General features: G+C 38.2%; 1 protein-coding gene across 1 annotated transcript; it reads right to left on the bottom strand.

Annotated features, from left to right (window-relative positions):
• Window positions 1-337: 337 nt before the first annotated feature.
• NAXE (NAD(P)HX epimerase) lies at window positions 338-20,424 on the bottom strand. Its single transcript, XM_078623931.1, has 8 exons — window positions 20,320-20,424; window positions 18,282-18,410; window positions 17,727-17,840; window positions 11,207-11,315; window positions 3,928-4,038; window positions 2,084-2,197; window positions 1,575-1,722; window positions 338-1,034 (listed from the first exon to the last, which is right to left on the bottom strand). The coding sequence occupies exons 2-8, from the start codon at window positions 18,368-18,370 to the stop codon at window positions 832-834; spliced, it is 888 nt and encodes a 295-aa protein (XP_078480057.1). The 5' UTR covers window positions 18,371-18,410; window positions 20,320-20,424; the 3' UTR covers window positions 338-831.
• Between the last annotated feature and the right edge of the window lie 480 nt (window positions 20,425-20,904).

Here is a 20,904-nt window from a genome sequence, read left to right as displayed (position 1 = left end):
ACATTTCCTAAGATATTATTCAAATAGGTGACATAAGTGTTAATTGCTCTATCTAAAAAAGGTCATACGTTAATTGAATATTACAATCAAACCTAATACTGTGTAATGAAAACTACTGAAATGAATTCATGAAAGTTCTATAGAATATGGATAGCTTTAATACATGAGCATTACGTTGACTGGATTGTCACTGTTTCATCTGTAACCAAAGAATAAACTAACATTCCACTTATATTAATGAAGAGGATTAAGAAAGTAACTCAATTAAGATTTAAAAATGAAAAAATGAACACGACTGCATAGTGTTATGAAAGGAATGCCTCAAAAACGTCAACACTGATGTCTTACATATTTATTTTACAATTCAAAATACCACAATTAAAGACCATTCAATCCATGATAGATTAATCTTCACAATTCAAAACATATAACTACCAAAAAGCAGTTGCAAAATAAAATACTCCATAGCAATGAAACATCTCGAATGAAGAGCAGTGCTGCATTTACAGTCTGTAGACCCTTGGAAACCCTAGCAGATTTAGCCATACTGCTGTCGAAATATCAAACATAATTACTCGGATTTAAAGCGCATTGCAAAATGCTGATAACACAAACGAACGGAACCTGACACACATCTTGCATTAACAATGTCAATAATAATTGGTTGGCTAGTACTGTGAAAAAGAAGTTCAACACGCATACAAATAAATCCTAGCCTCGATGGCTTGATAATCTTTCATGTCACGATGCATTTAATTCGAATCCTTATTTCGTGACCTTGAAATAAACCTGAAAGTTTTTTTGTTTGTTATATACTGCTACCAGCAATGACTAGAGAAGAGAGAGGACACAGCTAGTGCCAGGGTATTCGGGGAGAGTGAGGTTGTACTTCCTAGCCAAATCGGGCGGGACAAAGCGGCCGCCCAAGAAGTGGTATTTCCCACGGAAATGTAGTGCGGCTCGCTTGGGTGCCGTCAGCGAGATGAGCATCTGCGGTTGAATTCCGTCCGGATTACCAGCCTCCACGTCCCAGCCTTCAGCATGAAAGATAAAACAAAGCAGACAGATTACATTGCAGAAGGACTGGGGCAAGTTTTCATTTGGCAGCCTGAATGTTTATGGAATGTCGAATACGAATTCTATTTAAGTAAAATACAAAACTCTTGTTATTTAAAGGGTGGCCACATTGAAGGAAAACGCCACATCCATGTCCACAACTAAAGAATAACATTTATCACGAGAGCAGATTCATTCGGCTTTTGGCTGGACATCGAACAAAGACGGTCACCGCATCGCGCACTTTCAGATGCGCTTCTGTGGCCGTCTGGAATGTTCTTCCTTCAAATATTAGGAAGCCACTGGAGCTATAAATGTTTTAATTTAGATTAAAAACTAATGTCTTTAGAACTAATTTTTGTGTTTAGTTTGTCGTCCTTTCCCGCACCTCTGATTAGCACAGTTGGCAATGTATGGTGCGAAAGACGTTTAACATACATACAGTCACGGGCGTTTTTAAGATACTCAAACACGTGTTTATATTAGATTAGTGAGACAACCTTGAAAAGCAATGGTACCTGAAGGCACGTCAATGCTGATAATGGGCATGTTGACCTGCTTGAGCGTGGTCAGAATGGTCCCAAATGGTTCGCGTACCTCCCCAGAGAAACTGAACCCAAAAATAGCATCCACCACCAAGCTGTAGGCATCATTCAGCAGCTGCACCTGCAAAAGAATAAGTTCGATCACAGCCTCCACAAGCGTGTTTTTTGATGTGTAGCACGATGTCATTTGTCACGTGCTGACCAAGCCATTCAAACTAATCCTTGGGGATCGAGTCTCTATGCATGTTAAATGTGTCACACTTGTCCATGATCATGTGGAAGACCTAACTAGGCTCACAAAGCACTTACAAGTGTGCTTATTAGTGTGATGACATATTTCAGCTGGCATGTCTATTGGTGTAAACATTCATTAAAATGACAACAGCGATGACTGAAGTGTGCAAGAGTAAAGCCATGCATGTGTTCTTTAGCCCAGCGCAATGTGGGGAAGCTTTCTGGTGTATTCATGTGAAACACCCCACCTGTGTTGGCAGGTATGAGAGAAATGGGATGTCCATCCGCTCGCATTGTGTTGTTAAAGCTTGGAAGAGAGGCTTGTTGGGACGTTTAGGATAGAAAATTGTTGGTTCATATCCCTGACACAGAGTAACACATATGCATTCTTTGAAAAACAGGGCTTATGATATGAAACAATTCTCATATGCTGTCATTTAAAACAAACAAAACCTTGCTTGTGTTTTTTTTAATATACAAAATGTACGATTAACAGCAATCTTTTTCCACATTTTATTTTTTGCCTTGAAATAAAGTCAAGTGTGGCTCTACTCCCAGGATAATTGTTGCACCAGTGCAGTTCAAGGCCATGTTTTTTTTATTTATAAGACGACTAACAAAGAGATCTGATATGCTCGATAAGTGCCAGCAACGTCTGGTTTTGAAGCGGGCCTCTATAAATGACTTCTAGACTTTGGCAACGCAGCCACACATACGCCAATTACTCTGCAGCATGTGCAGTGTTCTAGGGTATCCTGCAGTGCACCCATTTATAACTCCTCATCGATGGATGTTAAAACAAAAAAAATATGATCCCAATGCAAGGTTCTTGTGTTTTTCCTTTTAAAAATCTTAGATCATAGTTTTTAGAAGACAAGTCACTTAGGTGCCGAAAGAAACATCGAAACAACATGCTGCAGATTGCGTGAAGGATCACCAAAATAAACAGCAGCTGCTTGGTGTTGTCTTTCCTGCTACTACTCTGTATGGCTTCCATCCATTTGTCCAAGCCATCTAAACTAAGGGAAGAGTATACAGACATTTTTCACATTTCTTGGTGATGTCAAAACGCTGAATGGAAAACTAAAGTTATACTTCATATGTTTAATTTTCTAAACTTTTGACTACCCCCTTGTGCACTCCATATCCCAATTTCCAAAAATACAATGGATGTATTTTTCTAACATCTTGAGCATGCAGCATATGGGAATACGCAACATGTATTCACCATTACGATATTAATACACTTAATATTTTGAACGTTAAGCTACACTTTTGCATGGTAAAGTAGGTTTCTGATGAGTCCGTCTCTTTTGAGTGTTGTAAATTACAATTGTTGCTCATACTGGAGATAATTCAAAGTATGACGACAATGACAAATAACTGTATACACGAGGAATGTCTTTCATGTTTTACTCTGGTATTTTATCCCAGTACTTTGCTAAATATATACAATTTAATCAAGTGATTCATACTTGACGTTTTTCTAAAGAAAACTGTCACATGGAATTTACATTAATCCATAATAATTGGTGCATTAAATTCATGTATACGAGGCATTTTAATTTGCTTGCCTATACCAGGTAATGGAGAATCTTATCGACACAAAGTTGGCCCAATCATTACGCGGCCTAACCCAAAAACCAACTGCTGCAAACACCTGCATTTTGTTTTAACTTCCACCAAAAGTAGCTCTTTTGGGAACAAATGTTCAGCCTATACAAATACTGCAATTGGATGATGAATATAATTGGATGCAAAGCACATTACATGTTACATCTCATGTGGACTGTCCTGAAATTCCTAGAATGGATCATTGTGCTAAACTTTGTTCAGCTGATACCAGCTTAATAACCATTGCTACAGTCTACATTATAGACTGCCAGTACACTCACCAAACTTAATAACCAGGCTAGTCTACATTATAGACTGCCAATACACTCACTCCGATTAAGAACCAGGCTACTGCATTATTTTAATATTTTTTATTAACTTTATTTTAATTATTTTTCTATCTACGTGACTTTACTGAAAGAACCAAAGAATATGATATCAAACATTGCATTTCGCATAAAATAAAAACAATACTTACAAAGAGCTTGAGATGTCGGGCACATACCAGCCCATCTCCACCATTATTTCCTGGACCACAGATGATGAGCAGTGTATGTTTCTTGGCTGGCAAGGTTTCCAGAGGGTATGCCTGTATGCAGTAACCATTATAGGACAACAATGTTAAACAATAAGAAAAATATATAAAAAAATTGGAGAGAAACAAAATCATGCAGCAGTATGTTCCAAAATAGCATTAATATTGCAAATATATTTTAATTGCAGTCTTTACACTCATTTTGGGGGGTTTTATATTCGATAACTGACAAAAATGTACATTGGTTAAAATAAAAGATCATAATGTAAGGTTTAATTTCTGACGTACGTACTATACCATTCACATTAAATGCGTATGCAATGGCAAACAGCTATGAACTTGAGTGTAGACTACAGAAATCAATGTAATCATACTACAGGTGACCCCTGAATTACGACGGCTCTACTTGCGACCCCCCCGCTTGTACGACCTTTCTAATAATAAGACCCCCACAGTAACGACCAAAACTCTTATCTACAACAGCCTAACGACTGCTAACGAAGCCGAGTCGCCTGATGGCGCTGCTTTGCTCTTCCGCCGTATGCATATGTAGAGTATATCCCGACAGTCTGCAGCTGCGCCTAGAGCGAACGCATCTCTTTCGCAACGCTCTTTACTTTTTTGTAAACTTTCTTCAACTTTTGAAAAAATGTCGCCTTTTGCGATGTCTTGAGAAGAGGTAATGCGATGCACATGCAGAAACGTACTTAAGCATTTTCAAATGTTTTTATTTTTACTTAACAAATGTTTGCAAAAGTTACGTGAAGTTGCAATAAATATTTGTTAGGATTATCTTCATTTATTTTCGTGGTCAATTTTGGTATTTTAATAGTATATTTTGGGTTTCCAGGAACGGAACCCCAATTTATAACCTTGCACCTATGAGAAACGAGGGTTCGGCTTACAACGGCTCCACTCGTGACCGTCGTTCAGGACCAATGAGGTCGCAGGTGCGGGGGTCGCCTGTTCATTAGAAAAGAAGTGTCTCTGGCTTGCTGGATGCCTGCCTGGTGCTGGGTGTTGACGTCACCACTCACATCTGCATAATGACGTCACTGTGCCGGGAACATAATATGACAACGTATCACAGTGTCATGTATCTGACGCATGTAAAACTAGTTCGTAGCTGTTACCAAGAGAAATACAGCAGTATGGAGTTGAGATAAACACGTTGTTTCTTTGTGCTTTCAACAGCAGTCTTACACACTGGCTGCATGAACCCTATTGATAAAAAGTGCACAATTATTAAATAGGAAGGAACATAAGGGCCAAGCGATTCTGAAGAAAAACTGAAGCAAATGAAGAACAATAACCGCTAAAGAGGTTAAAAAATTATTTTAATTAAAAGCAGAAATACTGTTGATAGTTAATAATGATCAATTAATTAAGACTCAACACTGGCCCAAAATTATAGCAATTTGTAGTGCACTGGAGATTTCCGGCTCGATAATGCACGTGACCAATCTGAATCAAATGAAGGTTCAGGTCCAAATCCACCCATAATCAAATATACCAATTATTACCAAACTTGTATATGTTTCCTGCATACCATGAATTTTTTTTATAAAATTTATTTCAAATGCAGCTAAGATTCGAAATTTGTAGTGTTCTGATATATCTTATACATATTCTAAAGCCACGTAGATAGAACAAATAATAAAAATAATAACAATATCACGACGTTTCGATCGCAACACAAGCAATCGTCATCAGGTGAAAAATATAGCGGGAGAGCTGCTGAGAATATATGGTGGGAGCGCTGCTAAGGCAGAGAGTTATAAAGGTTTGAGATGGGTGTAGCCCAAGGGTCAGTGGGCGGGGCTAGAGATGAAATTTGCATGTAAATGTAAGCTCAGAGAAATCTTGACAAACGAAGCTGTGGAGGTGGCCATTGTATTGTGAGAGATTAGCATGTCAATGTAAGAAATTTGCTTGTAAATGTAAGCTAGAGAGAGCTCGGAAAGGAGCATCACCACATCTGCCTTATGTTCACGAACCCGGTCCGAGATATGTCGCTTAGTTTCCCCAATGTAACTGCTGCCGCAGACACCGCTTAGTTTGTAGACACTGGGGTATTGCATGTCGGGGATCACATCCTTCACAGATGGGATCCAATCACAAATTTTATGTGCTGTTTTGACTCGTACCTGGATCTTGTGTTTGCTCATGATTTTGGAAATCTTTTTGGTGACTCCCGCTATATATGGCAAGGTGATGGTTTTGATTGGGTCCTCAGATGGTTCTTTCCCAACGGTTGGGGTGATAGCTTTATGGATTGTGTAGTCTGAATATCCATTCTTCTTGAGGGCTTGGTGTACGTGCTCCAGTTCACTGGCTAGGTGATGATGGTCAGAAATACATCGAGCTCTATGGTGTGGAGTTTTGATGAGGGAATTCTTCTGGGGTGGATGGTGGTGGGAGTCAGGTTTTAGGTAGGCATCCGTATGGGTGGCTTTCCTGTAGACAGTGTCCCATTGAGCCATCTGGTCTCTTTTCGATTAAAATATCCAAGAATGGTAACTTGCCATCCTTTTTCACCTCCATGGTGAATTTGATGGCTGCGTGTATGGAATTTATGTGGTTGAAAAATTGGTCCAGAGCTGGTAGGCCATGTGGCCAGATGACGAACTTATCATCTACGTACCTCTCCGTGCCTCTCTCATCTCCTTCCATGTCCCCTCTCATCCTCTTCGTTCCCAATATTCACTGTCTCTTCCTCCGTCCCTCATATTCCCTGTGCCAAATCCTGTTTTCAGTCCTTTTCCTTCCTTGCACCACTCCACACTGGAATACACTTCCCTTGTAGCAGGCCCCCTCCTTCTTCCATTTCTCTCTTAAAGCCTCACCTTTTCTCTATTGCCCATTCTCTTCCTCTTTCCTCCCCTCACCACTCCACTCCTTCCCATCCCTCCCTTACCCTTTCGTGATCCCTAAGTACCCTCTATCGCTGTCACTCATGCCTCAATCAATGTACGCCCCTGTCAAATACATCATTCCAATCTGTCATTATTTTGCAAGCTATGAATGAAGGTGCCCTATAAATTAGATTAGATGTATTTGCTTTATATTTTCCCCTGTAAATGATTCCAATTGTTCATTGACATCATGTCATGAGATGGAGAGTCCGTTCATAAATATTGCAAAGCAGCACACCCAGTACTTGAGAAAATGGTTGCGGAAGCAAACTTTTCAAGGATATCTCCCAAAACATCCTTCAAGTGGCTTTAAATTTATTTTATTTATATGGTAAGGGGAACACTTTCCCACACGTTATGAGAGGAGATTATCACATTACAGCCAAATGCTTAATCTCAGTTGGAATTGATCCAAACTAAGTAAAAAACGATTTAGGTGTTTTGTGCAGTCATTTTTTTCACTGGAATTAGACCATCAACTAAATACACTTGAGAACCAGGTTTAATGACGGGTGGCTTCCCAGAAGATTCAAACCCAGGATCTCAGCAGTGCTGGATAGCACTCTGACCTCCGAACCATCTATTTGGCAGCCTCATGAATGTAAGTTTAAAGTGTTTTTTCATATTTTTTTCAATAAATGTGTGGTATTGACAGTCTTACGGACCCATTGGGGATATACCATCCTTAGACAATGAGTGGATAAATATTTTTCCATTGAAAACTTTCTTTCCATAATAGTTGACTTTTCCCACCTTGTGACAACCTTCATACGAGCATGTATTGCAATATCACATGTAGAGTACAAAGGACATAGTTTTCCCCAATTACTTCGTTTCTGTTTCCAAAACAAATAACACTAAATCTTTCACCACCATGAAAGTTTTTTTAAACACAATTATAGCTGCAACTAAATTAGAATATACATTTTCTATATAAAGACTATATGAATTAAATGTAAACAAGCAAAGGGTGTTTTTGTTTAAAATCATACGCAGCACAAACAAGTTTCACAAACTAGAGGGAACAAAAACAAAATGAAAGACGTGCATGTTCTGTTTTTTTCACGATGCGTCGACAAAACTTAGACAGATGTGTAGTCATGTGCATGAAGGATGGAGACATACAGCGCTTAGGGAAAACACATGCTTGTGCCATCATTCGGTGAAGTCCAAAAAAAACACACGTTCTACGGAAACATGGGTTTATCCTGAGAAATTAATCTGAAAATACCATGAAATATTACTGTGGACAATTAGCATATTTATAAATATATACATTCACATAATTTAATGATCAGACATATTGACAAATGATGTCAAAGAGTCATATGTAAAAAACATAACCATCACTTTCAAAAGGAAACTCAATGTCATTGTAACGGATTCCAGAAAGGAAACACGTCCACAGTTATTCATTCCCGCAGCACTCTGTTCTGTACTCAATGAATAAAAGAGTAACATTTTGTCACAGGTTGCACACTTGAAGAATGTTTTTAGCCAAAGAGAAAAGGAGCCGTGACAAAGCACATGAAGATACCACACTTCCCCATGTGTGCACCCCCCCAACCTTAACCTCAAGTTCACCGTCATCACATAAAAAACCCTCTGTTCTTGTTTTTATCGGCGAAAGTGCAGCTGCCTGAATGTCACTCACAGAGAACACCCAGATAAGCCATTAAAATGGCCTGCAGAACCTTTAACTAGAACCCTACATGCCATAATGTTTAGAAACTTTCTGCAGTCACTGATATGTATGTGTTATGTATAACAAAAACAAAGATCCCCTGTATAGTATAGCCTTTAACAGCTAGTGCTGTGAGCGGCACGATTGGGCCGATGGCTAACACCATGCCCGGCCGCCTTTGTCTCCCCAGTGCTGATGTGTAAGCACCACACCAGGTACCCATTAAAGGGTGAGTTGACCTAGGGGAGGCCCAGGACTGTTTCAAATATTCTCCAGTTATTAGTCGTCAATCGAACTTGAGTCACCGAGTTCTTCCAGTAGTGCACTAACCACGATGCGTCCGGTCTCCGTAGATGAATGTTTACACATACACAAGAGGAGCTGCCAAAAAGGTTTGAAGACATTTAAATAGATCGAACTCACTATGACCGGTATATGTGTAATGATCCAGCAATTCAGCGGATAACATTTATTTATGTTTACGATATACATATTCAATTGTGTGCGTGAAAACCGCTGTGTTCAAATTCATATATGAAGCATGTAATGACAGAAATATGTGACCCTAACAACCATTAGTGCTAAAATGCACCACAATGTTTAAAAACACATCTAGATTTTTTAAAACAAATTACTACCCAAAATTGTAACCATTTGTTGAATTACGAGGTATGAAAATCGTTACGAAACGATTGTTAAGCTTTTTTCAAGAGACATGTCTTAGTTTAAATAAAGAGGGGGAGTGAAGGGAGGGAAATTACTTGATGGCTCCTTACATGAAGTGGGAAATGTGAATGATTAATTTTAAGCTCCCTGGTGTCAGTCGTCATCACCGAGTATGTGATGCATGGTGAGTGGAAAGTGGTGAGTACCTGGTGAATGCCAGTGTCTGGTGAGTGTCAATTAAGTGGTGTCTGCCAAGTGTTAGGTGGTTATCAGGTGAGTATATATATACACAATTGTGAGTGATAGGTGAGTGTCATGTGAGTGGTATGTGTCAGATAAAGATGAGTGTCTGACAAGTGGTGTCTGGTGAGTGGTGTTGGGTGAGTAGTACATGTAAAACAGAGACAAGTAAAGAAACGTGCATTGATGTTAGTGATTGTTATAACACACAGTATTCAATCAATAGGTGTGAGTACGTTTCTGATATTCTGAATAGATTCTCACAACAGTTAAACCATCCCTCAAGGTATATTGAGGATGACAACAACACATTATACACTGAAACATAAAGCTAGAAACGAGAAAAACATTCAACACACAAATACATTACCGGCCGTTCCTGGTTTGTTTTAGATGTAGGCTGTTATACAATTGTGAATTTAATATAATTATTTTAAATAAGCAAATAAACACTACAATTAGTCTATCTTACACATACAATGTAATGCAGGCATTTGTTTCAGCTTTTAGTAAATACGATGAGGAACTTTAGATGTGTGTGCATTCATAGGATGCAGAGCTTTACCTGAATACTCGCTATATATGTGAACAAAACTGGAAGTGATTTTCTATTGAGCTATAGTGTCATAATGTGCATGAACACAATTCATAAACCCTGACCATATACACAAATAATATATATTTTTTAAACCTATAAAGAATACTGAAAGACTCTCAGTAAACAATGATGTTTCTGATTTTCAAATAAATCCTAATATGGTGTTGGTTTCATCACAAAAATATTTCCTTGTAATGCAGCACATAAGAGACGGTCAACATCCAATAATTTTCCTCTTTCTCTAATTTACAATTGCGTCAGACTGGTTATTAGAGAATAGCCAAGTGAGAACATCTGCAAATGCGCTATTGCCTTCTTACGCAGCCATCACATTTTTTTTTCACATCTGTTTGTAGCCTGCAGATACTATTGTCTGCAAAGTATTTGGCAAAAGTTTAACTACGTCACATTTGCCACAAACACCTAACCACTAATCTGTTAATGGACTACTAGACTATCAGCTAGAACCATAGCCCGATTGGACTGACGTACTAAATATGGCACATGCCTCCCATTACATCCGCAAACACGCACAGATTTACGCACATGTATTCACGCACACACCAAAGACAAAGCACATTTAGCTACATCTATTTCAATCAAGCATGGCATTGTTGAATATCATTTTACAATAAAACCAGTGGGGTGGAGTGTTGGAGCAGTGGTCTTGCGCACTGCCATACGAACCCGGAAACCTAAGTTCGATTCCTGGCCATGGCTCGCACCAATTGCAAGGGATATCTGAACCGGTCCCAGAACCCCCTGCACCAACCTGTACTAACCAGCCTGGTAAAGTATGGTCAAACAACCAGTCTGGTAAAGTATGGTCTAATTTGGCTAACAAAGTCTAAAATGAAAAACTACAAACACTTAATTCAAACAAATGTAATGTATTAATCATTGAAAAATGGAAAGTCAGACAGACAATTACCTCCTCAATACTCAAGGTCAGTACAGAATTGGATGGCTGCCTCTCGGTTTACAAGTCCCTTATTGCTTATTTGAAAGTCAACCACTGGAGAAAAGCCATTAAAAGCATTGCAAACAGAATTAGCAGCATGGCCACTTGATACGATGTCCGGGTGGTCATGGACAAAGGAAATATTAACTATGATTGACCTTGGCGATGGCAGTGGCACAGCTGAGACCGGCAAGCTCCATGAGCTGGTCGACGCTGAAGCGATACTCGTTGAAGAGCTCTTGATCAATGGCTTGGGCCTCCTCTTGGCTAATCATGGGGATAAAAATGGACATGCAGAAACAAATTCTTAAATCAGTAAAACATGCACAACAAGTGAAACATTTGAAGTGTACCCTTTGTAATGGCACTTTAAACGAAGTATAACATTGTTTATTTTATGTAAAGCAATTTGTCAATCTACTGCTGGATAAAGCCCTCCCGATGCCATGGTCATCGGGGTTATTTATCCATACTTCACCATTATGGTCAATGCGAGTTGGTGAAGGGAGGAGGCAGGATTGGTTCATATATCAGTCACCACTGAAGTCAGGTGCGGTTGGGAATTGAACTCTGGTTGGTAATAGCGCAGTGTGCCCAGCAATGAGCCACTGTTCCACCCCAAAACTGTGCCACTTTTTAAAAGTTATTCTCAAAAGATTTTGCTATATATTCAAACATTACATTTTATGCCTAAAAATTATATAACTACATCTATTGAAATCATTGAAATGGAAAATTTATATTCGAGATTTAAGTACAAATGGAATATCTAAATGTTTTTCATAATCAAAGTGTAAGCACACTTTAAAGAGACTTAGGAGTGTCTTGTAATAATGCTGGGCTACATATTTAGAGAATGACTCATTTGGAGCGGGAAGACGACTTACACAGACTGAACAAGCATAAAACGACAGCTGGCAATACCATTCGCTGAACACAAACTACGGTATGTATATTGTTAATACATTCCTACTACAGGGCAAATCATCTTTTCCGATTTGATGTGGGGGGCATTTGGAGATGATGCTATTTTCGGTGTTTTTTTCCGCACAAATCACTCATTTTTATCCGAGCGGGTAATCGAAGTTAAACATGAATAGGATGAAATTGCCACCATTTCTGGGTCACTCTACTTGCCTCACGAACAAAATGCTGAATTTAGCACTTCTAAGAGACCACTTGTGGGTGACCTTTATCCATGCAGAGGCTTGAAATTTAATGTCATGGTTCTTATCCGAGAATAGGCTCGAATGGGAATAACTGTCATGCGAATAATACGATTTTGCATGGATCGATTTGGAGGCATGGATATGATTAGAGGGTAATAGGTATACAGAGGTGTAACTGTACTTGAATGTTAAGGCCTTTCTATACTGTATAGGTTGTGAGGCTTATTTGACCATACCTCACCGTACTGGGTCAGTGTAGGTTGGTAAAGGCAGGCAGCATAGATGGTGGAGCATAGAAGTCTAGTATAACAAAAAATAATCTGCCCCCTGTTGCCTCCTACCTAACCCTGCAAGCCTTATGACAACCTGCTTGTGTATTGTGGCTATTCTTCCAGGTAATAACCTGCTTAGCTTCTGAAAACTGACAAAATCGGGCACATTATGGATGCTTTGGTAATTGGGGAAATACCTCATTAGGTCTTCAATATTCAGCCAAACAGTAAAAGGTGCTGCTCTGTGCACTTCTAATTATATACCCTTGAATGCAACAAAAATTCTAAAGCATTCCACCAAGACATTGAATATCAAAACACTGAAAGTTGTGGAGAGGTGTTCATCTAGCAGTGGATTAACAAAGGGGATGAAGATTTAAACTACCATATTTAAAATTGTACAATTCATACAACATTCATGATCATTTCTGATTACTGAACCCATTTGTATTGAATTCTAAGAGGCCCAATAAGAGATAATTTTTACAAAAGAGAACTATCAATAGTTATCCACAAGAGACATACATGAAAGAACACAAAGCTCCAGGTGTGTTATCTTCAAAGGTTGTTTCATCAGTCACTGACATACAGAAATCGCGAAATATACAATAAGCTTTATTTGTGAACAAGGAAGCCATTGCTCTTTTCAAATAATGTTCTATACTGTTTATGACAACTTACTCACAATATAAAAATGATATATCCTTTTCAGGAAGGGTAACGCAATCTTTTGTATTTAAAGTAGTATTTTTATTTCATACACAACCCATCAGTAGTTATGAAAAAGCTCAAACTGTATTAGCACGACTTTATGTAATAAAATACACACTCTCCTCATTTGTTATATTTCATTACACAATCTTTTACGATCAAATCTATCTTTATTAAAAAGGACATTTATTTTTGGGAAACCGTCATGGTTAATATTTTACGTAAACGTCATTAGTTATTTCCTTACCTGATATACGTCACCTCAGGAGCCATTTCATCCTCTGTGTTATGAGAAAACTTGGACAAAAACTGTTTCATGCTGGTGCAAGGTGTATGTCTCCTATCAGCCGACGAAGATGCTCAAGTAAGACTATCTCTCAGAGAGATGCTGGCTATATCTGGCGAATGATTATCTGGCTAGTCTGACGCAGCAAGAAGCAAAACCAAAAGAACCCAACAACACCTGTGCACACTCTCACACCTCTCATAAATATCAGTGTACAATATACAGCCAATTTTGTAGCATTAACCAACGCGTGGATTACCTCGGCACCTCAAAATACACACGGAGCAGCCTATATGTTTTATGAATTCGTAGAAAAACATGAATGAATGTTTCGTGGAAAATTTCAACTGATAATCGAGTGCACAATTTTAATGCTTAAAAATGAAGCGCACCTGCTAACATTGTAAGTCATATGGTACCATCCAAGATAAAATTATGGCATGCAAAACATAACAATTAGACGACATCCCACTTGTGATCTAAAAGGTTGCAGCCAAGGGCCCCATTGTTCGTTCCACTTTAATTAGGACTCGTTCAGTTCAAGCCACGAGCCGCAGCTTATTAGCTGCTGGAGTAAAGTGCCCAGCAAAAATGCTATCCTTTACAAGCTACACTGACCCGTCACCTGGGAAACATCCATTAGGAGCAATCTTCTCACACATATCAGACCTTGTCAGAGGTAAAAAAAAAATCAATTTGCTTGAACATAGTCTATGCATTTACCAAGGCAACAGGTATTTGTTGATATTCTTGGTTCTTTCAGTAAAGTCACGTAGATAGAAAATAAAATAAAAATAACAGATAATGAAAAAATAATAATCATAAAAAACCCAAGACGTTTCGATCGCAACACAAGCGGTCTTCATCAGGCGGAGAGAAAATGTTTTTGCTTGACAGTTATCCGATGTCCTGCCTACCTGTGGTCATACAGTATTTCAATTTCCTCACAGTAACATTGAAAATATTCTGAAATATGTAAGCAAAATTTGAAATAATTTTTAGAGAAAATTGGAAGGTTCCTCAAACCGAAGACAATATATTCTCATAATTTTAGTTGAACTGGGTTACATTGATAGCCACAGAAACAGCAACTTCACTGCCAATATTTACAATAATAGTACAACATAAATTGTATTAATACTAATTGAATTCATGTTTACATGCATTTGAATTGCACACATCAATATACAAAATAAAACCCATCATCAAGAGTGTTCACGATGGAGACTGAAACATAAAACGCATCACATCCTTATAAACAGTGTTACAATGAAAAGGACTAATATTATAAAAGACTAATCAGTCTACAAATTGGCCTGGTTGTATCTGTGTTATTGAAAAAACAGTATTATACTCGACAACAAAATACCCTACACATTCATCAATAACACTGCTTTAAAATAACAAAATATACTTCTAGATTTGAAGCTTTCGTGACTGCAAGGATTCATACTCTTAGGTTTTTTCGGTAAAGTCACGTAGGTAAAAATCAATAATAAAAATAATAGAAATAATAATAGAAATCAAATTATAAATCACGACGTTTCGGAGGCAACACAAGTCTCCGTCATCAGGTGGGACCGTCACAGCGAGATTTACTGTATCAGTGATGTATCTATTATTATTTCTATTATTTTTATTATTTATTTTTACCTACGTGACTTTACCAAAAAAAACTAAGAGAACAAAATATACCATAGGTGATATTTTGGGCAATGGCTCTTCAAGGCAGTGTGATTGACGAATATGTTGAGTTTCTGGTGTTTATACTTGTGCACCAGAGCCACTGCTGAATCACCAAATAATGTGTTACACTGGGTGGTGGAATGACACTGGCTCCCATCCTCCTCACTATAGCATTGACATAAAGAGTCCTCTCCAGCCCCCTGAAAATCCAAAAAGGCAACCACTGGACCTGTGCCTGCCGATGGATTTCTGGCAAAGAAAGGAAGGCCTCCAATAAATGGTTATAAAAAGCACCATCCTGACATCCTCCATTGCTTGGATTGTGTACTCATTGAGAGACCCCTTCAGGCCAACTAAATTTTAAACAAATACCTGTTTTACCAATCTCTGGACAGATAATTTAGGCCGAAGTAGTAGTGCATGACTGGCAGACACAAAAGACGGCACTAAAGCAAACAAGAGACAGGAAACAAGTCTCCTTTAAAACAGCTTGGCAATATAGTGGCTTCAAGACTTTAAATGCAGTTTTTTTAATCATTTGATTTAATGTATGCCAGGGCCTTACATGTTTGACAGACACATTAAATGCTGTATATCCTCAGCTATTTTAGAAAACTCATAAAATTGTACATGGTATATGGGCCACGAACTTGTTACAGAAACAAAACATACAGAAATAAACGTCGTGCCCCAGGCATAATATGAGGTGTTCTAAGTTTTGCTTTAGAAAAACAACCTAACCTTCTCCATTGGGAAACCTTTATTCAGCTCTCTGGACAAAACTTGGGCTGCCTTGTGGTGCAATTTACAAGGTAAGTGTTTGCAGTTGTACTGCTGGCAACATGTTTTATTGGAAGTATTTATTTTTGTGCAGCTGCTGCAATATAGTTTGGAAACAATTATTTTAGCAATGACAGAGTACAATTCTCACACATGGATGGGAAATGCGATTTGCCCTGGTCAAACATTTAATGGGTATGAGACCATCTATCATAAACTACATCCTAACATTATGTTTTCACTAAATTTAAGTAAATGTTCACAAACACCAAAATGAATCCTTCTGAGCAATCCACTGCTGTATGAGTGAAGGCCCATGCTGTGGAGGTAATGGGAGTTACTTGACTATACTTCATTACCATACTGGTTATTGCAAGTTATAAACATTAAAATAGATGTAGAAACGTAAGAAATAACTAATATTTAAACATCTATATAAATTACAAAAGCAAAGAACTGGATGAAACAGATTGTTAAAGCCCACCCGAGGATTTTTTTTAGAATAAGAAACGTATGAACTTGGGACAGGCATAAGAACATAAATATATAATGGCCATCTGTAATGTTAAGGGCTACATAATTTAAAATAAAATATGACTCCAACATAATGGCCTATTTTAAAAGAAAAGTATGCATGAATAATTACCATATACAGCTTGCAATTTTGTAACTGTTGCAAAGATACAACCAACTACTGTTGCATGTGGCAGCAATTATATGTACAATTTGTATAATAACAACGTGTAGAATTCTCTATACGTATGGTCACCACGCTGAAATGTACAATTACCATATCCTACATTTTAGTTTTAATGTGCATTAGTTATACTCCAAATTAAATCAAGGCAATACAAGCTTAACCTTTTTTAGCAGACTTATTAAAATATGGTAATCACTCCCATACTTTCATAAAAAAATTATGATGAACTTCAGTTTGCATTGTAAGACTGTAGCAACAGTACATTTGAATTTTAGTTAAAAGAGGTTGTTATGAATGAGCAGAAAATATGGAAGGAGAAACTATCATTTGATTTCCAAAAATTATTAAGAAAAAATATACAGTGCATTAATATTTTGTGAAAAATCCTCTTGGTAACTATACTAAATGTATTTATTTTGTGTATATAATATCCATCATTGTTTAAAGACAAAAATGTAAGTACTTTGTCGCTAACAAAATGTGGTTATTGTGTAAAAGTTAATGTTAACAATGTATATGACAATTTAAATATTTTAAGTATGGATTCTGAGCAAGCCTCTCATGTCAGTTGATATATCCAGTAAGCCTAAAAAATGCAATATATAAAAACGCGTTTTAAACCACGTAATAAAAAATAGTGTCAATATAAATTGAGATTTATAGTGCATTTTTTCACCGTGAGCCTGAACAAAAATGTTATATTGATGAAGTGCAGCATTGTTATTAATTTTTAACAAGCTGTAGGGCCATTTCATGAATTCTTTGATCTTCACTTGATGGCGTAAAATTATTTTCACCCTCATTTTCAAAGTGACATTGTGATGTATTAGCAGTGCTACAGTGATGTCATGCGCTTTGGAATAAAAAAAGGAAACATTGTTATACTGTTCATGTCAGCTGATTCTTTGTAGCCAGGCATATAACGCATGAGTACAATTACGACATTGCAATGTTATGGTTAAACAGCTGTGCTACCACTGATATTAATGTGGGGTTGTCACACGAGGAATGCAAGTTATAAATTCAATTGTACAGTACTGCAATTAAAAATCCTTTCCTTTCGGTTGAACTCACCCTAAATACTTTATCGTTTTGTCTGGAGTCTCACGCATGGTACCCTCGTCAGCCATGCTGCGTGCTTGTTCTGTCCACCACAGGTGCTGTCTGACGCATACAGGTAACTGGACCCTGAATTTAAACATAAGAATAACAAACCACAAAGGCTGTCAGTAAAAATACAGCAAACACACCAAATTTAAATTGTGTGAATGCTGTGCAGTAAAACAGCAGTATATTTAGTATATTTTTATTTTATACACACACACAACAACATTTTCCACTACACTTTTTTACAATCCAAAATAAGCACCAGTAAAATATTTCACGATCCCTAATAATAGTCTTTGATTGTTTCGGTAAAGTCACGTAGATAGAAAAATAATAGATCACGACGTTTCGAACGCAACACAGGCAATCGTCTTCAGGTGACTTTACCGAAAGACCCAAAGAGAATGAATAATACTGGTCGCGAAAGCCTACGTGTTAAATTAAGTGCCACTTGGTGAACTTGGGAAATCACAATAGCAACCGAATACTGTAGCATTTTAAAGTCACGTCATTTCATTGCACCTCGTCGAGTGTCTGATGGCGAGAGGGTGTGTGGAGGTCCGCCCAGCCACCAACAAGCCGAGACTCAGAAGGCTTCGAACAGCCAGCATGTGGCGGGGCAGGCACGGCACCAGCAATCTCACACAGCCTCTACCATTGCAAAAAATAAAAAAATACTTCAGATTAAATGGTGTGCACAGTGCAGCACCACTGCACATCATTGCTTGGTCTCCCATAAGTGTATTTATTAGCATTTTGGGAATTAGTACCAATGGGCTTCCTATAAAAATGTTAAATTTTAAGTAAAATGTGATGCAAATAAACATTTTGGAAAAGGATACATTTTTATGGATCTCATTAATTTAAATGCACTGTACTCAATCATATTAGCTAAAAACATCAGGTTCCTATAAATTATATATAATGTATTTCATGTACATATATGCATATTTTATGACAACAAATATAAATGTAATTTATTTTTAGATTGATAAGCTGCCATTTGAAACTAACAAAAGTGCATTGTTATTAAAGTGGTAAGTGCTGAATAGGATTTGCATTTATTGGGTGTTTAAAAGGCCCATATACGTATGTCATACTGATGACAATACTATATTTTAAAAAATATATATATATTTTAAACGTACATTTTATATGTTATGTTTCGGCTTGGGTCTAATTGTCCACGTTCAACTCACGTTGGCTGTAAATCACCACAGTTGTGGCAAGCTTCGGGGCCACTTCCTAGAGTCGTGGAGTTCTACCATTACTAGTATGGTACATATGATAATTGGTTTTTTACCCTTTTATCTGGCAGCAAAACTGACACCTTTTTTACGAGGAGTCATGTTTGCATAGACCACAATACCTGCAGTCATAATGCAAACAAAAAACATAACTCTGTATGCACTGTCCTTGAAGTTGATTGGTCCACACCCGAGACAGCTTTCCTTAGAGCCTAGTCTCACATGGTGTTGGACCAGAGTTATGTTTTTGTTTGCATTCCGACTGCAGGTATTGTGGTCAATGCAAACATGACTTCTTGTAAAAAAAAAAAGGTATCAGTTTTGTTGCCAGATAAAAGGGTAAAAAAACAATTATCATATTTTGCTATTGGCAAATGAGGTTCCAATGGGGTAGTATGGTACATTTCATTAAAGCGTGTTTAAAATAAAGTATTTTTAAATATTACTTATTGTTATTTACTCTTCCCAAACAAACGCGGAGGCCGCCGTGAGCGACTCGATGCTGCCCTCTCGTGGAATTGAAAGCTGCAAAGATCATCAGCCACGACACCGCGGCATTCACCAACAACCACCACCACCATCTCTATTTGTTTTACGATCAGAGGAAACAAGAAAATGCTCGGTGTAGTCGCCACTTTGCTTCGTTCATCATTTAGTTTTTTTTTGATGCTTTGCTTTATGTAATCCACCCCCCTCCTTTTTAAATGAAAGATTTCACAATAAATGTCACGTTCTGCTTTCCTCCCGGTTCAACGTACAAAGCGCCGTGCCCAATGCGTACTTACAAAGACAATCAACCCCTACCCCCCCCTCTCTCGTCTCATTATCGTCCAGCGACGCCTTAACGTCTATGTTTTGTTTCTAACAAGAATTACAAAGTTTAAAAGACGCTGTTGCCTTTGCTGTATTAGCGCAACGCGCTACTGTAAATGTCTCAGCCGGGAGGGGGCTTCTACGGCTTCACTCGCGGTAGCGTGATACCAGCAGCAGCAGGAGGCCTTTTGTACAATTATAACGTTATAAAGGGGTTAAAGTTGTACGCATGGGGACAGTCCGTCCACTTCATAAAATGCGTTCACTTTGACGTGTAGCGACAGATCCATTCACAACCTCAGCTTCTAAGGCCCCCACCGATCGCTTTGACGACGGCCTCCGCTGGGTGAACGTTCAATGTTGGTTGGTTAGTCGGGGGGTGGCACGAATTTACCAACGATTCAGCGTTAAACTTTCGTGTTTTTTTAAATATCTACACAATGTAAGAATAGTCAATTGGCGACTGCTGTGTCTCAAAGGTGATGTTGCCCCAAACTCACCGTCTCCCGTCCGTGGATTCGCTCCACTCTGTGTGAATTGCAGTAACAACTTATCGACATTTCCACGGTGGCGGTACAGCACACCGACACTAGATGGCGAAAGACATTCGAGAAGTTACTGCCACATGAGAGTTAATATTCTTCAGCGCGTTTTAAGATGACACTTTTTTGTTTTGTTACAATTTCAGCACGGGTCTCCAGCATTACGACGATTGTCCCATTCCGTCTTTTATGTGTGAGTGGCATGCAGTGGGGAAAAACCAGAGTAGCCTTGTGGAAAAAGCCAAGCTATAGGGGATAACACTCAAAAGGTTCGCACAGATGAATTCAATTAACCCTTTGCATAGTGCGATATTTTCTAGGCACCTTGAACAAAAGTTTGATGTGAGATCCACAAACTTTTCCCTGTATGAAAGGCATTACTGTATTAATATTGAGGCTTGATTCAGATGTCAGATGTATGGCCTGATTTTAATTTAGTGGAAATGCAGCTTTGTTTCCTTTCACTTGAGCTGTTTATCTGGCATCAATGACTGCGAAAAGTTGTTGCCATCGATGCATGGCTTAGGCCAGGGGTCTGCAACC

Source organism: Lampetra planeri, chromosome 3 (assembly GCF_965212315.1).
Source record: "Lampetra planeri chromosome 3, kcLamPlan1.2.h2, whole genome shotgun sequence".
Classification (NCBI taxonomy): Eukaryota; Metazoa; Chordata; class Hyperoartia; order Petromyzontiformes; family Petromyzontidae; genus Lampetra; species Lampetra planeri.
Note: the sequence above shows the minus strand (reverse complement) of the source record. Positions and strands in the feature narration are given on the sequence as shown.